The 18,361-nt window shown below is 51.8% G+C and overlaps 1 protein-coding gene across 3 annotated transcripts; it reads left to right on the top strand.

Annotated features, from left to right (window-relative positions):
* The first annotated feature begins 1,038 nt into the window (after positions 1-1,038).
* Positions 1,039-12,652, top strand: PROSER3 (proline and serine rich 3). 3 transcript variants are annotated; one of them, XM_033225797.1, is made up of 11 exons: positions 1,045-1,126; positions 2,277-2,373; positions 2,658-2,860; positions 4,859-4,986; positions 5,094-5,197; positions 8,001-8,083; positions 8,173-8,312; positions 9,915-10,102; positions 10,220-11,192; positions 11,282-11,363; positions 11,531-12,652. In XM_033225797.1, exons 1-11 carry the CDS (start codon positions 1,116-1,118, stop codon positions 11,670-11,672), a joined length of 2,151 nt encoding a protein of 716 aa, XP_033081688.1. In that variant the 5' UTR covers positions 1,045-1,115; the 3' UTR covers positions 11,673-12,652. The 3 variants fall into 3 exon arrangements, with proteins under 3 accessions (XP_033081690.1, XP_033081688.1, XP_033081689.1); XM_033225798.1 differs by having other exon boundaries at positions 5,097-5,197; XM_033225799.1 differs by lacking the exon at positions 2,658-2,860 and having other exon boundaries at positions 1,039-1,126.
* Positions 12,653-18,361: the final 5,709 nt, after the last annotated feature.

The raw sequence follows: 18,361 nt of genomic DNA on the forward strand, positions 1-18,361 counted from the left end.
ACACTGGGACCGTGGCCAGACCCGGCCATTAGGAGAGCCTTATTTAGAAACCCAAACAATGACTTGGCCATTTATTAAGCGCTTGCTGGATGCTTGGCAAATGCTGTCAAGAAGATGTCATGAAGATTCCCCAATTTCCAGAAGGGGAAACTAAGGCTGAGGCAGCGGAGCCTTGCGGGTGTGGGGAGCACAGCGCGGTGATTGGGGCCCAGAGCCCAAGAAGCCCACAGAAGAGTTTCCAGTCCCTTTAATCCACTGCCTCTCCCCTGGCAGGTCTGAGGATGACGCAGATGGAGGTCTTAGGAGCAGATTCCTGGGGAATGCGGTAGCCCGGCCAGGATGTCAGGAGGACATAGAACAGGCCCTCCCTACCCTCATCCTCAGCCGGGCCTTGGGCCCAGTCCCCCCGCAGGCCGGGCCTAATTCTGTGCCTCTGACTCAGCCTCTGGTGTGCACCGGCCAGGGGACGCGAACATGAACAGTTCAGGCTGGCCCCCCGGGGGCCGCGCGCTGGGGCTCGAAATAGCTCATTTTGATCCGGCTACCTCGGCCAGGAGCCCAGACCTGGCAACTGATGCAACCAGCTGCTCCTGCAGCAAGAAGTAACTGGTTAGATGACCACCGGGACGGACTGATTGGCCCAACTGATGGGGGAATAGCTGTTAGAGAGGGAACACAGCGCCCCCCACCCCCACGCCATTGCCCCTGCAACAGAAAGAACGGTAGTTAGAAAGGAGTCGAGACAGGACTTCTGCAGCAAGAAGGCGCTTAAAAACCTGGACTTTTAAGCGAGGGTACTTTGGATCACCTCCTAACCTCAGGCCCAGCCTCAGATCCTTCCCATTGGTGCACGGTCTTGCCAATTACTGCTACACGCGGCAGGTTCTCCAATCAAACGCGCTCTGTCGGGCAGGCAGTCGTCCCAGCCAATCGTAAAGCACCTCCCTCCGGGTACTTTGTTTCCTCTCTTTCATTGGTCGCCTTGGAGGCCGCTCGCCGCCTGCGCGGGCACAGAGAGGGGCGGGGCTGACAGGGCGTTGCTAAGCGACGGAGATGCGCGCGGGGCCTTTTTGGTGAAGGAGCACAGCGGACGGAAGTGCGGAGGGAGCCGCAGGATGGATCTCAGGTGAGGCCGATCGCTCTTCCAGGGAATACAGGAGGCTGGGGAGGACCAAGGGCGAGAGCAGCACAGCCTGGGGACGGGCGGGATAGGGTCTGGAGTCGCTAGAGCTCCACCGCACTGGAACTACAACTCCCAACATGCTCCACAGCCGTTGGCAGCTCCAGCCGTAGCCTTCAGCATTCCGGGGGTCCCCGAAGAGTCTTATGTTCCTCTCTGAGTGGCCCCCAAGGGATTATTTCCGCTAAAGGTGCCCAAGGAAGGCTTGAGATCTGAATTTCTTAATTTTGAAATGGCCCCCAGACATGCCTGGGCGTTGTCTTTGAACTTTCTCGGGGAGGCGGAGCCCAGTGGATCCTGGGGCTTGTAGTCCATCTACCCTTTGCCTTCGTGTCCCCAAGAATTTATGGGAAATGCTCGGTGATAAAGTCCAGCCGCGGTTCTTTTTTTTTTTTTTTTTTTTTTTTTGAGACAGAGTCTCTCGCTCTGTTGGCCCAGACTGGAGTGCAGTGGCACAATCTTGGCTCACTGCAACCTCTGCCCCCTGGGTTAAAGCCATTCTCATGCCTCAGCCTCCCAAGTAGCTGGAGCTACAGGCACCCGCCACCGCGCCTGGCTAATTTTTTATATTTTTAGTAGAGACGGGATTTCGCCATGTTGGTAAGTCTGGTCTCGAACTCCTGACCTCAAGTGATCCACAGGCCTCGGCCTCCCAAAGTGCTGGGGTTGCAGGCCTGAACCACCACGCCCAGCGAGCCGCGGTTCTTAACCTGAGCTCCACTTCACAATCATCTGGGAGGCTGCGGAAAAGACACGGAGGCCCAGGCCCACTAATAGATGTCCTGATTCTGTTGGCCTGGAATGGGAACCGCGCGTCTGTAACGTTGAAAAGCCCCTCCTAGACTGGATCCAGGGTTGAGAACCACCGGCTGCCAGTTCCTGAGTTGCTCCCTATTAAGACTGCTCCAGGGGCGGGCTCCCGGGACTCACCCTTCCACTGTCGCTATCCTGAGCGTGCAGCGGTGCTTCATGGGAATGACAGCCCCTCTCCTCCAGGAATCTATGGCAATTGTCTGGTTCTGCCCTCCTGTAATGTCCCCCTCCCCAGGGCCGCAGCAAAATCACATGCTGCCTGAACTCCACTTTCCTCTTGCAGCCTGCCAGTTTTCTCCATTCAAGATAGTCCCTTTGGAGATGCGCCCCTGGGTCGAAGCCACTACTGGCCATCCTGGAGCCAGACCTGGTGTCCCAAGGTGAGGACCCCCCTCAAAGAGTGCTGAGTGCTGGTCCAGTAGCAAGAGAATGACCTCTAGCGGGTAGGAAGACATGTGACCTTCTCCCCTCCCCATGACCCTGCCCTTGTCCCCCTTTCTACCACCTAGATTCCCCATCCGAGCCCCCATCACACTAGGTTGTTATCAGTACAGGATGTGTTTCCTTCTCTCTGGACTGAGACTTTGTGTGTGTTTTGGTTCCCCTGCAGGGATGACCCATCAGGCCTCATACTTTTTCTTTTTGTGCTCTTCCCCGATCTTAGACCCTGAGCCCATCCAGGTCTCAGAGATCCAGGCTCCCACCAGCTCCCAAGGCTCTAGCCACAGGTCCCAACTCCCCTGAGCTGTTTGAGGAGTCCTTTTCATCCAGTTCAGGGACCCCTTCCTCGCCCAGCACCACTGAGGGACAGTTGGGGGCCTCCCCAGCACCCACCCTGATTGACAGCGGGGACTCCATAGTGGCCAAGTAAGTACCAGTGGCCCTGGGGGAAAAGGAGGCTTTGGGTTAGAGGGAGGGAGAAGGCATGCAGTAATAATCATCATGGCCAGAGCTGTTTCTGCAGCACTCTTTTAGGACCAGGCACTTTATGTGTGTTAAGAACTCTGGCGCTAGACTGCCTGAGTTCAAATCCCAGCTCTGTCATTTAACTCTGGGTATGATCTTGGCCTCAGTTTATCTCTATTTATTTATTTATTTATTTATTTATTTATTTAGAGACAGAGTCTCGCTCTGTTGCTTAGGCTGGAGGTCAGTGGTGCAATCACAGCTCACTATAACCTTAAACTCCTGGGCTCAAGCCATCCTCCCACCTCAGCCCCCTGAATTGCTGGGATTACGGGTGCATGCCACCACACCTAGCAAACCTCCCACCTTTGGCCTCCAAAAAGTGCTGTGATTACAGGCCAGACTTACCATGCCCAGCCTCAGTTTCTTTATCTCTAAATTGGTTGTTTTTTTTTTGTGGAGTTTCACTCTTGTTGCCCAAGTTCGAGTGCAATGGCGTGATCTTGGCTCACTGCAATCTCTCCCTCCTGGGTTCAAGTGATTCTCCTGCCTCAGCCTCCCAAGTAGCTGGGATTACAGGTGCCCACCACCATGCCTGGTTAGTTTTGTATATTTTTAGGAGAGATGGGGTTTCACCATGTTGGCCAGGCTGGTCTCAAACTCCTGACCTCAGGTGATCCGCCTCAGCCTCCCAAAGTGCTGGGATTACAGATGTGAGCCACTGCCAGGCCTAAATTGGGTATACTAATAGTACACATCCCCTAGGGCTGTTTGAGCTTTCAATGAGTTACTATCTGTAATGATCTCTAGCAATGCTTCTCACATAGTGACCACTTAGATTTGTAGAATACAGGTTCAGCTGCTGTAACAAAGAGTCCCAAATTATTTATGGCTGAAACAAGATAGAATTTATTCCTCCCTCACCTGCAGTCCAGGCAGAAGCCACCAGGGATGACGTGGCAGCCTGTAGTTGAGATGTCAGAGACACAGATTTCTTCTGTCTTGTTGCCATCCCAACTCTAGACCGTTGCCCTTTCCTTCATGGTGCAAAATGGCTTTCAACCACATCAGCTTTCCAAAATCACATCTCGTACCCTGTTTGTCAAGAACTTAGTCACGTGGTCACAAGGCTACAAGGGTACCTGGTAAATATAGTCCATAGGAGAGCGGCTGCATGCCCAGCTAAAAGTTACATTCCTGGCCGGACACAGTGGTTCATGCCTGTAACCCCAGCACTTTGGGAAGCCAAAGCGGGAGGATCCCTTAAGCCTAGGAGTTCCAGACCAGCCTGGGCAACACGGCAAGACCCCGTTTCTACTAAAAATACAAAAATTGGCAGGGCTGCGGTGACTTACGCCTGTAATCCCAGCACTTTGGGAGACCAAAGTGGGTAGATCACTTGAGGTCAGGAGTTTGAGACCAGCTGACCAACATGGTGAAACTCCGTCTCTACTAAATTAGCCGGACGTAGTGGCATACATCTTTAATCCCAGGGACTTGGGAGGCTGAGGCAGAAGAATTACTTGAACCGGGAGGCAGAGGTTGCAATGAGCCAAGATCACGCCATTGCACTCTAGCCTGGGCAACAAGAGCAGAACTCCATCCCAAAACATAAACTAATTAATTACAAATAAATAAATAAAAATACAAAAATTAGCCAAGCGTGGTGGCATGCACCTGTGTCCCAGGTCCTCAGGAGGCTGAGGAGAGAGGATTTCTTGAGCCCAGGAGTTGGGGGCTGTAGTGAGCTATGATGGCACCACTGCCCTCCAGCCTGGGTGACAGAGTGAAACCCTGTCTCAAAAATAGTTATGTGACTGTATAAGAAAGAAAAGCAGATATTGAGGAATAGCTACCAGGCTCTGCCATGGTGCTTGGTAAACGTTGGTTGCTATGATGATTATTCTTATTACTTGGCTCTCCTCTCTCCACTCACTTGCTATCCCCTGATGTTCACAGGTATATAAATAGGTTCCGCCAGGCTCAGCCCACCAGTCGAGAGGAGCGCCAGCCTGCAGGCCCAACCCCAGCTGACTTTTGGTGGCTGCAGTCTGACTCTCCAGACCCTAGCAGTCAAAGTGCAGCAGGTACCTCCTTCAGTGCCATCCACCACCCCCACCCCTAAACCTTTGCTGATCAATGCCCCCAGCAGCCACTCCTCCTGGCCCTCACACCCTTAACTGGAGCTTCTCAGCAGGAGCCAACAAACCAGAAGGAAGACCCCATACAGCTGTCCCTACTGCGGCCAAGGTGACCAGTGCATCCCACGCTGTGGCTCCGCTTCAGGAAATAAAGCAGGTGACATCCCCATTCACTCCCTCCCTTATGTACCTGAACTGACACCACCAGCCCTGGGATAGAATTAGATCAGGAGCAGCAGCTCACACCTGTAACCCCAGCACTTTGGGAGGCCAAGGTGAGAGGATTGCTTGAGGCCAGGAGTTCAAGACCAGCTTGGGCGACATGGTGAGATTCTGCCTCTACTTAAAAAAAAAAAATTTTTTAAAAAGAGCTAGGTATGGTGGTATGCACCTATAATTCCAGCTACTTGAGAGTCTGAGGCTGGAGGATGGCTGAGCCTAGGTGTTCAAGGCTGCTGTGAGCTATGATCGTGCCACTGCACTCCAGCCTGGACAACAGAGCAAGACCATGTCTCTATTTAAAAAAAAAAAAAAAAAAAAGACCGGGCACGGTGGCTCAAGCCTGTAATCCCAGCACTTTGGGAGGCCAAGGCGGGCGGATCACGAGGTCAGGAAATCGAGACCATCCTGGCTAACACGGTGAAACGCCATCTCTACTAAAAAAATACAAAAAACTAGCCGGGCGAGGTGGTGGGCACCTGTAGTCCCAGCTACTCGGGAGGCTGAGGCAGGAGAATGGCGTGAACCTGGGAGGCGGAGCTTGCAGTGAGCTGAGATCCGGCCACTGCACTCCAGCCTGGGCGACAGAGGGAGACTCAGTCTCAAAAAAAAAAGAAAAGAAAAGGCTGGGCACGGTGGCTCACGCCTGTAATCCCAGCACTTTGGGAGGCTGAAGTAGGCAGATCACGGGGTCAGGAGTTCAGGACCAGCCTGACCAACATGGTGAAACCCCGTCTCTACTAAAAATACAAAAATCAGCCTGGCATGGTGGTGCGCACCTGTAATCCCAGCTACTTAGGAGGCTGGGACAGGAGAATCACTTGAACCGGGAAGCGGAGGTTGCAGTGAGCTGAGATATAGCGCCAGTGCACTCCAGCCTGGTGACAGAGCAAGACTCTGTCTCAAAAAAGAAAAAAAAAAAAGAATTAGAGCTGATCCCTATTTCAAGGAAGCTAAAACAGAAAAGGAGGATTTGCTGGCTAATGTAATTGAGAAATCCAAAAGTAGATGTTTCCAGAAATGCCTGGATCCAGGTGTTTGAATAATGTTGGGAGAGACCTACCTCTCTCTAGGCTCATGCTCTTTTTTTTTTTTTTTTTTAAGAGACAGAGTCTCGCTCTGTCACTCAGGCTGGGGTACAGTGGCACCATCTCGGCTCACTGCAACCTCTGCCTCTTGGGTTCAAGCAATTCTTCTGCCTCAGCCTCCCAAGTAGCTAGGACTATAGGTGTACACCACCACACCCAGCTAATTTTTTTGTATTTTTTTTAGTAGAGATGAGATTTCACCATGTTGCCCAGGCTGGTCTCGAACTCCTGAGCTCAGGCAGTCCGCCCGCCTCAGCCTCCTAAAGTGCTAGGATTATAGGTGTGAACCACCAAGCCCGGCCTTTTTTTTTTTTTTAATTAGATAAAGTCTTACTCTTAGGCTGGAGTGCAGTGGCACAGTCATGGCTCACTGCAGCCTTGAACTCCTTGCAACCTTCGCCTCCTGAGTACCTGGGACTACAGGCATGTGCCACCATGCCCAGTTAATTTTTTGTTCTTTTTTGTGGAGATGGGATCTTACTTTGTTGTCCAGGCTGGTTTCGAACTCCTGGGCTCAAGCAATCCTCCTGCCTTGGCGTCCTAAAGTGCTGAGATTGCAGGTGTGAACCACTGCACCCAACCTTTTTTTTTTTTTTTCTTTTTTTTATTAGACAGGATCTTACTCTGTCACCCAGCCTGGAGTGCAGTGGCACAATCATGGCTCACTGCAGACTTGAACTGCTTGAACTCTTTGCAACCTTCACCTCCTGAGTACCTGGGACTACAGGCCTGCGCCACTGTGCCCAGCTAATTTTCTGTGTTTTTTTTTTTTTTTTTTTTGTAGAGATGGGATCTTACTTTGTTGTCCAGGCTGGTCTCGAATTCCTGGGCTCAAGCAATCCTCCTGCCTCGGCCTCCTAAAGTGCTGGGATTGCAGGCGTGAGCCACCACACCCACCTCTGTGCTCCTCTTTTTTGGGCTCAGTCCCAGGCAGGCTTTCCTCTCGTAGCCAGGATGGCCCTTGGGGTCTCTAGGCTCCCATGGTCCTAGCTCCATGACTCCAGTGGAAAGTGGGGGCTTTTCTAAGTGCTCCATCTGAAGCCCCAGGGCTCACTGTGATTCACTCATCCTTGAGCCAACCACTGTGAACCAGAGGATAGAATGCTCTTATGAGTCAGCTCTGATCTGAGAGGTGGGATCCATCCTACTCCAACCATGATTTGTCCATGAAAGGTGCTGATCCGCCAGGCTTGGTGGCTCACGCCTGTAATCCCAGCACTTTGGGAGGCTGAGGTGGGCGGATCACCTGAGGTCGGGAGTTCGAGACCAGCCTGACCAACATGGAGAAGCCCCGTCTCTACTAAAAATACAAAATTAGTCGAGCGTGATGGCACATGCCTGTAATCCCAGGTACTTGGGAGGCTGAGGCAGGAGAATTGCTTGAACCCAGGAGGTAGAGGTTGCTGTGAGCCGAGATCATGCCATTGCACTTCAGCCTGGGCAACAAGCGAAACTCCATGCCCCCCGCCCCCAAAAAAAGATGCTAATCCAAAGGGCAAAACTGGGTCTCTCCTCCCTGAGGAGGAGAAGCAGATCCTAAGCTGACACATGAGGTTACTGAGGGTGGTACACCCTGCATTCCAGGCCCTGTTTAGAACCCTTTTCCCAGCAGCCTTTGGGTTGGGGCTGGCGTCTGACCCTGTCACCCTGCAGAATCTCAACACATGGAACTCATCCCTGCTGGACCTGGAGACGCTGAGCCTACAGAGCAGAGCTGCCAGGCTGCTCAAACGCAGGTGCCTGTACCCCCGCCCTCATCACCCTTCCCACTGCAGCTCCACATGGCCCAGACCTCCATTGCCTCACTCCTGCCTTCTCCCTGCAGCAAAGTCTCCATCTCCTCCTCCTCCCTCAGCCCCAGTGATGCCAGCACTTCCTCATTCCCCACCAGTTCCGATGGCCTCTCTCCCCTCTCGGAGACCTTCATCCCTGACTCCGGCAAGGGCCCTGGCCCCAGGGCACCTGGTAAGGGCTGAGAGGCAAGGACTGAGGGAAGTCTGGGTGCAAATCCGAGCTCTGCCACTGACCAGTTATGGGACTTTGGGCCTCTCTGGGCCTTGTTTCTCCAGCTGTAAAACAGGGATAAAAAGGCCAGGTGCAGTGGCTCAGGTAAGGAGGCTGAGGCGGGAGGATTGCCTGAGCTCAGGAGTTTGAGACCAGCCTGATCAATGTGGCGAAACCCAGTCTCTACTAAAAATACAAAAATTAGCTGCGCATGGTACATAGTGGTGCGTAGTGGTGCATGCCTGTAGTCTCAGCTACTCAGGGGGCTGAGGCAGGAGAGAATCGCTTGAACCCAGGAGGCTGAGGTTGCAGTGAGCTGAGATTGTGCCATTGCATTCCAGCCTGGGTGACAGAGAGAGACTCTGTCTCAAAAATAAATAAATAAATAAATGGTGCCATCACAGTGTAATTGCTGTGCTCAAGCAATCCTACAACTCAGCCTCCCGAGTAGCTGGGACTACAGGCATGCACCACTATGCCCAGCTAATTGTTTTTATTTTTTTATTTGTTGAGATGAGGGGGTCTCACTGTGTTGCTCAGGCCGATCTCGAACTCCTGGACTCAATGATCCCCCCACCCCCTCGGCTTCCCAAAGCACTAGGATTACAAGAATGAGCCCAGCTGGTTGTTGCAGTTTTGAATAGGGAAGCCAGGGAACGTGACCAAGATCTGATGGATGTGAGAGAATGCACCGTGCGATAATTGAGGGAAGAGCATTCCAGACAGACGGAGCCACAGGTGTAAAAGGCAAAGCCTTCGCCTTTTACCAGGAGAGAAGTGCGGCCAAGGGAGGGTTCCTAAGCACGAAGGGCCTGGTCTGACTCAGGTATTCACAGGCTCCCTCTGGCTGAGAGTAGGGAACAGATTTGGAGGAGAGTAGAGAGGCCAGGGAGGTTGCTTGAGAGTCCAGGTTGGGTAAGTGGGGCTGGAGCAGGGTGAGGGCTATAGGGGGTGGGGGAGTGGGTGGATTCCAGGCAATATGTCTTCTGGTCACTGTTGTAACTCCAATGTCCAGAACAGCTCAATAAATATTTGTTGAATGAGACCAGGTGCTGTGACTCACACCTGTAATCCCAGCACTTTGGGAGGCCCATGTGAGACGATGATGGCTTGAGCCCAGGAGTTTGAGAGCAGCTTGGGCAACAAAGCAAGACCCTGTCTCTACAAAACAATAAAAATTACCCCCGTGTGGTGGCGCATGCCTTTAGTCCCAGCTACTCAGGAGGTTAAGGCAGGAGGATCGCCTGAGCCCAGGAGGTCGAGACTGCAGTGATCTCACCACTGCCCTCCAGCCTGGGTGACAGAACAAGACTCTCTCTCTCTCTCTATATATATATAACAAAGACTTGAATGATGACAGGTGGAGAAGCCCAGGAGTGCTCGCTCCCCTGACTTTGACCCCTTCCCTTCTTCCCACCCTAGAGAGGACCCGGGACAGTATCTAGAGAGCCTATCTGAGTAACCCCCTGCACAGTTGGAGGGCGTGTGTGCAAGCTGTCATGGGGTTGCTGATCTCCCTGGCCCCTGCCTCACACTGTCCTCTCTACCTCCCATCCCCTACAGCATCCCCGGCACCAGCCCAGGCCCAGACCCCTACCCCTGCTCCAGCCCCAGCCTCCTCCCAAGCACCCCTTCGGCCAGAGGATGACATTCTGTACCAGTGGCGGCAGCGGCGGAAACTTGAACAGGCTCAGGGAAGCAAGAGTGACAGAGCTTGGGTGCCACCTCCGACCCCTGCCCTTCGCACTCTGGTGAGTCGAGGGAGGGAGAAGCCTGGTGGGAGCTAGAGGAGAGGCTGGATCTGAGGGGGACTGAGGACCCTCCACCCTCTCTAGAGAGGGTCTCAGATCTCTCTTATCTGTCTACAGACCTCTCCTGCTCCAGTGGAGACCCTCGGTTCTCTGGGGACCCAGCCTAACCATGTCCCACTGCGGAGCAGTGTGGCCGGGCCTGGTCCACCGGAGGCCTTCTATATGGAGAGACCTCCTTTTCCTGCAATGTCCTCTCCACATATCTTTTGGGCCCCCAGCCCCCACGGGTTCTTCTGTGCCCCACAGTCTGGGCCTTGGGTATCCCTTGGGGCTGTTCCTCCCATGCAGTCGGCCTCCACCCTAGCACATCTGGGCTCCACCCTCATGCCCCCAGCTCCCCTGGCCTCCACCCCGGCTCCCCTAGCCTCCACCCTTGCACTCCCGGCCTCCACCCCGGCTCCCCTGGCCTCTACCCCTGCACCTCCAGCCTCCACCCTCGCATCCCCAGCTGTTCCCCAGAGTCTGCCCATCCCTGAGCCAAGCAGCTGTGCCCAGCCTAAGAGCCTGGGGCCCATGTCTCAGAGGAGCAGAGCCCCTCGCCGAGAGGCTGCCGAGGGAGTCACTGCAGCTGGCCAGGGACCTGGCCCTCAGCTCAGGGGTGTCCTGGGCCAGGTAGTGGCAGCTCGGCTGTTCCCTGACAGCCTGGAGGACAGGCCTCCTCACTTCGAGGGCCAGCCTCCACCTGAGGCTGGATCTCTGAAAGTCAAGGCCACACAACCCCAAACCAAGGCCACTCCCCCTCCATCTGAATCCCGGTGTCGGGCCAAGGCCGAGTCTCGGAAAGCCAAGGCCTTGCCACCAGCAGCGGGGTCAGTGATCTGGAAGAGCGAAGCCACTCCTTCCTCTGGATCCTGCCGGCAGCCCGAGGTCCCACCCTCTCCAGCTGAGCAGGCATCCACAGTCAAGGCCTCGCCGCCTGCCTTCCAGGTGGGGTCTCCGGAGGCCCTGGCCCCGCCCCCTCCCGCTGCTGACCACGCCCCCTCGGAGGCCCTGCTCTCCCAGGCCGCCCAGCTGCTGCAGGCTGCAGAAGGTGATGTCCGCTCCCTCCCGGATGTCTGTGGCGGGCCAGCCCCCTAAGAGACCGGCCCCTTGGAGCTCATTCTTTCCTCCCTCCACCAGACTCCGACGGCAGCGAATTCCAGGACGATCCCGTGCTGCAGGTGCTAAGAGCCCAGAGGGCAGAGCTGAGACGGCAGAAAAGGTGACCGATCCTTTATCCCCAGAGTCTATGACACTGGGCCCCCGAGTCCTCTGAGACCCGGTTAGGCACCCAGCCCTCCTCATCCCCTGTTCCAGCACTCCGTCGACAGCCCCAGATCCTAAGCCTGAGCACATACCCCAGCCTCTGCTCTCCCGGCCTTTCTCCAGGGAAGCGGATGCCCGATTATCCTTCCTGTTGGACCAGGCCAAAGACCCGGGATCTTGCTCCCCTCCAGCCAGGTCGCCCCCCAGGTCCCCAAGGAGGCTGCTACGAAGGGAAGGAGCTTCCCTGGAGGCCAGACGACTTTGAATTGTACATAGAGATTCTATTTTACGCAGCGAGGCTTTTTTTTTTTTTTTACACGGTTAGTGGTTATCTGTGAGAAAGGGGTTGTTTGGAAAGGCCAAGGGGTCGTGCCAATTTAAGGAAATGCCCCCCATCCTCCTCCGCCCCGTGGCTCTGCCCTGCACCCCCCTTTCCTGACCATGGAAACAAGATCTCCTTTCTGGTTATATCTTCCTTGGGGCAGAGCGAGTTTCAGACAAGACTTCTGGCAAGACTGGGACCCACCTTATCTGATTTCAGTCAGGAACCCTGGCTCAAATGGGACCAAAGGACTGTCCTCTGGGGAAGAAGCTACTAGGGTCATTGGAATGTTGGATGATGGTCAGTCCGTAGCCCACACCTGCTTGAGCAGCAGCAGCGTCTGATGCAGCTGACCCCTCCCTCCTTGAAGCACTTTCCCTCCCCGCTTCCAGCACTTCTCTCTGCACCTCTCTGGTCAGGCCTCATCACTAGCCCAGCATGTCAACTTTGGCATGACCCAGGGCCATAGCGTTGACATCTCTATCTACACCCACCCACAGGTGCTCTTGTCTAGGTTAATGACACTAAACCCCATCTGTATTCTGATAATCCTCAAATATCTGTCTCTAATCTAGACCTGGCCATGAAACCTTGGGCTCCTACCTCATCACCATTTCTACCCAAGCGTTTAAAAGACATCTCAAATTCCATAGGTCCTAAATGTTTCCAATCTTTCCCCCTAAGCATGCTGCTCCCCAACTTTCTTCAGCTCTGTCCTTTGCTGCTCAGACCAAAAACCTTAGAGCTGTCTTTGACTTCTGTCTTTCCCTTCCACCCACAGTTAACCAGCAAATCCTGCCATCTCCACCTTTGTTTTATTTTATTTTATTTTATTTTTTGAGATGGAGTTTCACTCTTGTTGCCCAGGCTATAGTGCAATGACGTGATCTCGGCTCACTGCAACCTCCACCTCCTGGGTTCAAGCGATTCTGCTGCCTCAGCCTTCTGAGTAGCTCGGATTACAGGCGTCTGCCACCACACCTGGCTAATTTTTTTGTTTTGTTTTGGTTTGGTTTGGTTTTTTGAGACAGAGTCTCGCTCTGTCCCCCAGGCTGGAGGGCAGTGGCATGATCTTGGCTTACTGCAACCTCTGCCTTCTGGGTTCAAGAGATTCTTCTGCCTCAGCCTCCCTAGTAGCTGGGACTACAGGCACCTGTTACCACACCTGGCTAATTTTTGTATTTTTTAGTAGAGACGGGGTTTCACCATATTGGCCAGGCTGGTCTTGAACTCCTGACCTTGTGATCCTCCTGCCTCAGCCTGCCAAAGGCTGGGATTACAGGCATGAGCCATCATGCCTGGCAATTTTTTGTATTTGTAGTAGAGACGGGGTTTCACCATGTTGGCCAGGCTGGTCTCGAACTCGTGACCTCAGGTGTCCCACCCACCTCGGCCTCCCAAAGTGCTAGGATTACAAGTATGAGCCACCGCACCCGGCCTCCACCTTTAAAATCTATCCAGAATTCAACTGCTCCTCCCCTTCTACTGCTCACACCTCAGTCTAGGTTGTTATCACCACCTATCTGGACTGTTGGAAAACTTATGGTTTTTATAAACCTGATATTCTTTGATACACTTGCCATCAAGAGATAGAGTCTATGTCCTGTCTATGCCCAGTCCCTTCAAACTGGGCCCCTCAAGAAATAAAATGCAGAGGAAGTGATGCAGCTTAACTACTTCTTTTTTTTTTTTTTCTTTTTGAGATGGAGTCTCGCTCTGTCGCCCAGGCTGGAGTGCAGTGGCCGGATCTTGGCTCACTGCAAGCTCCGCCTCCCGGGTTTATGCCATACTCCTGCCTCAGCCTCCCAAGTAGCTGGGACTACAGGTGCCCGCCACCTCGCCTGGCTAGTTTTTTTTTTTTTTTAAGTAGAGACGGGGTTTCACCATGTTAGCCAGGATGGTCTCGATCTCATGACCTCGTGATCCGCCCGTCTCAGCCTCCCAAAGTGCTGGGATTACAGGCTTGAGCCACTGCGCCCAGCCAATGCAGCTTAACTTCTAAAGTTCAGTTAGAAAAGGTGATTTCTCAGCTGGGCATGGTGGCTCGTGCCTGTAATCCCAGCACTTTGGGAGACTCAGATGGGCAGATTACTTGAGGTCAGGAGTGCAAGACCAGCCTGGCCAACGTGGTGAAATGTCTTTACTAAAAATACAAAAATTAGCCAGGCATTGGTGGTGGGTACCTATAATCCCAGCTACTCGGGAGGCTGAGGGAGGAAAATTGTTTGAACTCAGGAGGCAGAGGTTGCAGTGAGCTGAGATCATGCCATTACACTCCAGCCTGGGTGACAGAGTGAGACTCCATCTCAAAAAAAAAAAAAAAAAGATAATTTCTCTTTCTGTCTCTCTCTGACACTTGCTTTAGAGGGCCACATTAAAAAAAAACTAGTTGCCATGCTGGGAAGATGTTTGGGTTACACAGGTGTATGCACTTATCAAACTTAGTGAACTGTGTGAATTTCATTGTATGTAAAGTTTACCTCAAAAGAAAATATTGAATGCCAGTTAAAGATACGCCTGTAATCCCACTTCTTTGGGAGGCCAAGGCAGGAGGATCAATTGAGTCCAGGAGTTTGAGACCACCCTGGACAACACAGCAAGACCCCTCTCTACAAAAATAAATAAGCAAATAAATAGCCAGGTGTGGTGGCACACGATTTGTAGTCCCACTACTGGGGACGGAGAGGGGCGCTGAGGTGGGAGGTTTACTTTGAGCCCAGGAGTTCAAGGCTGTATTATAGTGAACTAAGATCATGCCACTGCCCTCCAGCCTGGGCTACAGAACTAGACCCTGTCTTTAAAAAAAAAAAGAAAAGAGAAAGTATGTACACTGAGATATTTAGGGAACCATTTACCAATGTTGGCAATTTATTTTGAAATGCATCCAGAGATGAGTTGGGTTGATGGATAAGTAGGGTAATAGATAGATGTGGGATAAAGCAAATATAGCAAAATGTTCATGGTAGGATCTAAGTGGTGGATCTACGTCGTGTCCACTGCAAAATTTTTCAACTTTGCTGTATATTAGAAACTTTTCATAATAAAATGATGGAGAATATATGATTGGGGTTGTTTTGATATCTGCATTTATAAAATAGAGGGATAAGATGGATATCTAGCAACTTCTGTGTGTCACAGACATGGTAAATTCTTGTTTCCAAACTTTTTTTTTTTTTTTTTTTTTAAGATGGAGTGTTGTTCTGTCACCCAGACTGGAGTGCAGTGGTACAAACTCAGCTCACTGCAACCTCTGCCTCCCGGGTTTAAGCGATTCTCCTGCCTCAGCTTCCCAAGTAGCTGAGATTACAAGTGCATGCCAGCATGCATGGCTAATTTTTTTTTTTTTTTTTGTATTTTTAGTAGAGACAGGGTTTCACCATATTGGTCTGGCTGGTCTCAAACTCCTGACCTCATGATCCACCTGCCTCAGCCTCCCAAAGTGCTGGGATTATAGTTGTGAGCCACCACACCCAGCCGGTTTCTAATCTTTCTTTTTTTTTTTTTTTTTTTTTTTTTTTTTTTGAGGCGGAGTCTCGCTCTGTCGCCTGGACTGGAGTGCAGTGGCCGGATCTCAGCTCACTGCAAGCTCCATCTCCCAGGTTTACGCCATTCTCCTGCCTCAGCCTCCCGAGTAGCTGGGACTACAGGCGCCGCCACCTCGCCCGGCTAGTTTTTGTATTTTTAGTAGAGGCGGGGTTTCACCGTGTTAGCCAGGATGGTCTCGATCTCCTGACCTCGTGATCCGCCCGTCTCGGCCTCCCAAAGTGCTGGGATTACAGGCTTGAGCCACCGCGCCCGGCCGGTTTCTAATCTTTCTAAGCAAACCATACATTTAAATGAAATCAGAGTGGGCACAGTGGCACATGCCTGTAATCCGACCACTTTGGGAGGCTGAGGCGAGCAGATCACTTGAGGTCAGGAGTTAGAGACCAGGCTGGGCCATATAGTAAAACTCTGTCTGTACTAAAAATTAGCCAGGCGTGGTGGCGGGTGCCTGTAGTCCCAGGTACTTGGGAGGCTGAGGCAGGAGAATTACTTGAACCCAGGAGGCAGAGGCTGCAGTGAGCTGAGATGGTGCCACTGCACTCCAGCCTGGGCAACAAAGTGAGACTCCATCTCAAAAACAAATAAACAAACAAACAGTGTAATCGACAAGAAAAATAGCTGTTGAGATATAAGGAGAAATGAAAGATGTTACAGTAGCAGAACCTGATCTAGCTGGGTCACTGATGGAGTCTAGAAGCATTCCTGAGCAACTTACATTTAAGCTGATAGAAATTATCTAGTTAACAAAGGGCTGTCCTAATTACTCTTATTGGATAACCGCTCCCAAAACTTAGTGGCATAAAACAATTATTTTATTATGCTCATGGATTCTGGGAGTCAGAGGTTTGGACAGGGCTCAGTTGGGATCAGTTTTTGTCTGCTCCATGATGTCTGGGGATTCACCTGGAAAGACTCAAAGGTGACTTGATAGACTTGATGGCTGTGGAGTGGAATCCTCGGGAACTTCTTGCATGGTCTTCTCCCAGTCTGACTGGGACTGTTGACTGTAATGCCTATACATAGCTCCATTGGTTTGGACTTCCTCAAAGCATGGCTGCTTCAGCATAGTCACACTTCACATATAATGCACCGTGGTTCTATAGCTCATTCCAGTGGACAAGAACATTGGTCAAGAAGCTGCATTGCCTTTCATCACATAGCCTTAGAAATCACTGTGTCACTTCCACTGTTTTCTATTGGTTGAAGCTATCCCAGTCCCACCCAGATTCATGGAAAGCAGTCATAGACTCTGCATCTTGATAAGAAGAGTGTCAGAGAATTTGCAGCTGTTTTAAAATCACTGCAGGACCCCATTCTCCATGATGTGATTATTACACATTACATGCCGGTATCAAAACATCTCATGTACCCTCTCAATATATATACCTAAATATACCTATTTTGTACCCAGAAAATTAAAAAATTTAAAAAAAATCACTGCAGGGGTTGATAGGGAAACACTCCAGACAGAGGTAATATCGTGTGGGAAATCCCTGTGATGGGAGTGAGGTCAGCAAATTTAGTACATAAGTAACTGCACATTCACCCCTCCCTCAGCACTCCCTTTCACCAGCCCTTGCTTAATTATTCTCCATAAAATGAATCACCTTCTAATATTCTTTTTTTTTTTTTCCAGACAGGGTCTTGCTCTGTCTCCCAGGCTGGAGTGCAGTGGCAAAATCTCGGCTCACTGCAACCTCTGCCACCTGGGTTCAAACAATTCTCCTGTCTCAGCCTCCCCAATAACTGGGATTACAGGCACACGCCACCACGCCTGGCTAATTTTAATTTTTGTATTTTTAGTAGAGATGGGGTTTCTCCATGCTGGCCAGGCTGGTGTTAAACTCCTAACCTCAAGTGATCTGCCCGCCTCGGCCTCCCAAAGTGCTGGGATTACAGATGTGAGCCACCATGCCTGGCCTAATATTCTATGTATTTTTTAATGTTAATTTTGTTCATTGTCTTCTTCCAGTAGCTTTTGAGCTCCAATGTGGGCAGCGTGTTTTCTTCTGGTTTGGTTATTGGTGTATCTACAAATTGATCAGAGTTTGAGTGAATGAATGAATGAATGAATGAACAGACCAAGACCCTCTGAGGTGAGAATCTTGTCGAGGGCATGACCAAGGAGAGACCCTCTTGTGAAGGGCGTTATTACAGTGTTATCTGGGCTTGCTCAGTAGTAGCAGGTCTATTGGGATTGCTTTATGGGGGGCATAAGTATGCTCTGACATTTCCCCCTAAACGTTTTCCTAGGAAAAAAAAAAACTCAAGGCTGGAGATTGGCCCATAATAAGCAGTAGAAGGGGAAACAAGAAAATGTTCAGTGTGCAGGGGGAGGCCAAGTCGCAGAAAGCCTTGGGTTATGTCCCAGGCAAGGTGTATGAGGCAATGAGAAACGTCCATGGGCGGAGCATCCTCGGCATTATGTGAGCAGGGTCGGGATCAGGACTGAAAAGGTGAGACTTGGGACTGGGACTTTGAAAAGCTGCTTGAGGAACGGGGCACTGCTCTGAGGCGGTGGGGGAATCCAATTAAGAATATTAGGCTCACGCCTGTAATCCCAGCACTTTGGGAGGCCGAGACGGGCAGATCACGAGGTCGGGAGATAGAGACCATCCTGGCTAACACGGTGAAACCCTGTCTCTACTAAAAATACACACACACACACACATACACAAAAGCCGGGCATGGTGGCAGGCGCCAGTAGTCCCAGCTACTCGGGAGGCTGAGGCAGGAGAACGGCGTGAACCCGGGAGGCGGAGCTTGCAGTAAGCTGAGGTTTCGCAACTGCATTCCAGCCTGGGCGACAGAGCAAGACTCCGTCTCAAAAAAAAAAAAAAAAAAGGAATATCAGGGGCTGGCGTCGTGGCTCACGCCTGTCATTCCAGCGCTTTGAATGGAGGCTGAGGCGGGAGGATCTGTTGAGCCCCAGAGATCAAGACCATCCTGGGTAACATAGTGAGACCCCCATGTCTAAAAAAATTAGCCAGGCGTGGTGGCGCGCGCCTGTATTCCCAGCTATTTGGGAGGTATCGCTTGAGCCCAGGAGGTTGAGGCTGCAGTAAGCCACGATTGCAGGACTGCGC

Source organism: Trachypithecus francoisi, unplaced genomic scaffold (genome assembly GCF_009764315.1).
Source record: "Trachypithecus francoisi isolate TF-2019V2 unplaced genomic scaffold, Tfra_2.0 Lachesis_group12, whole genome shotgun sequence".
Lineage (NCBI taxonomy): Eukaryota > Metazoa > Chordata > Mammalia > Primates > Cercopithecidae > Trachypithecus > Trachypithecus francoisi.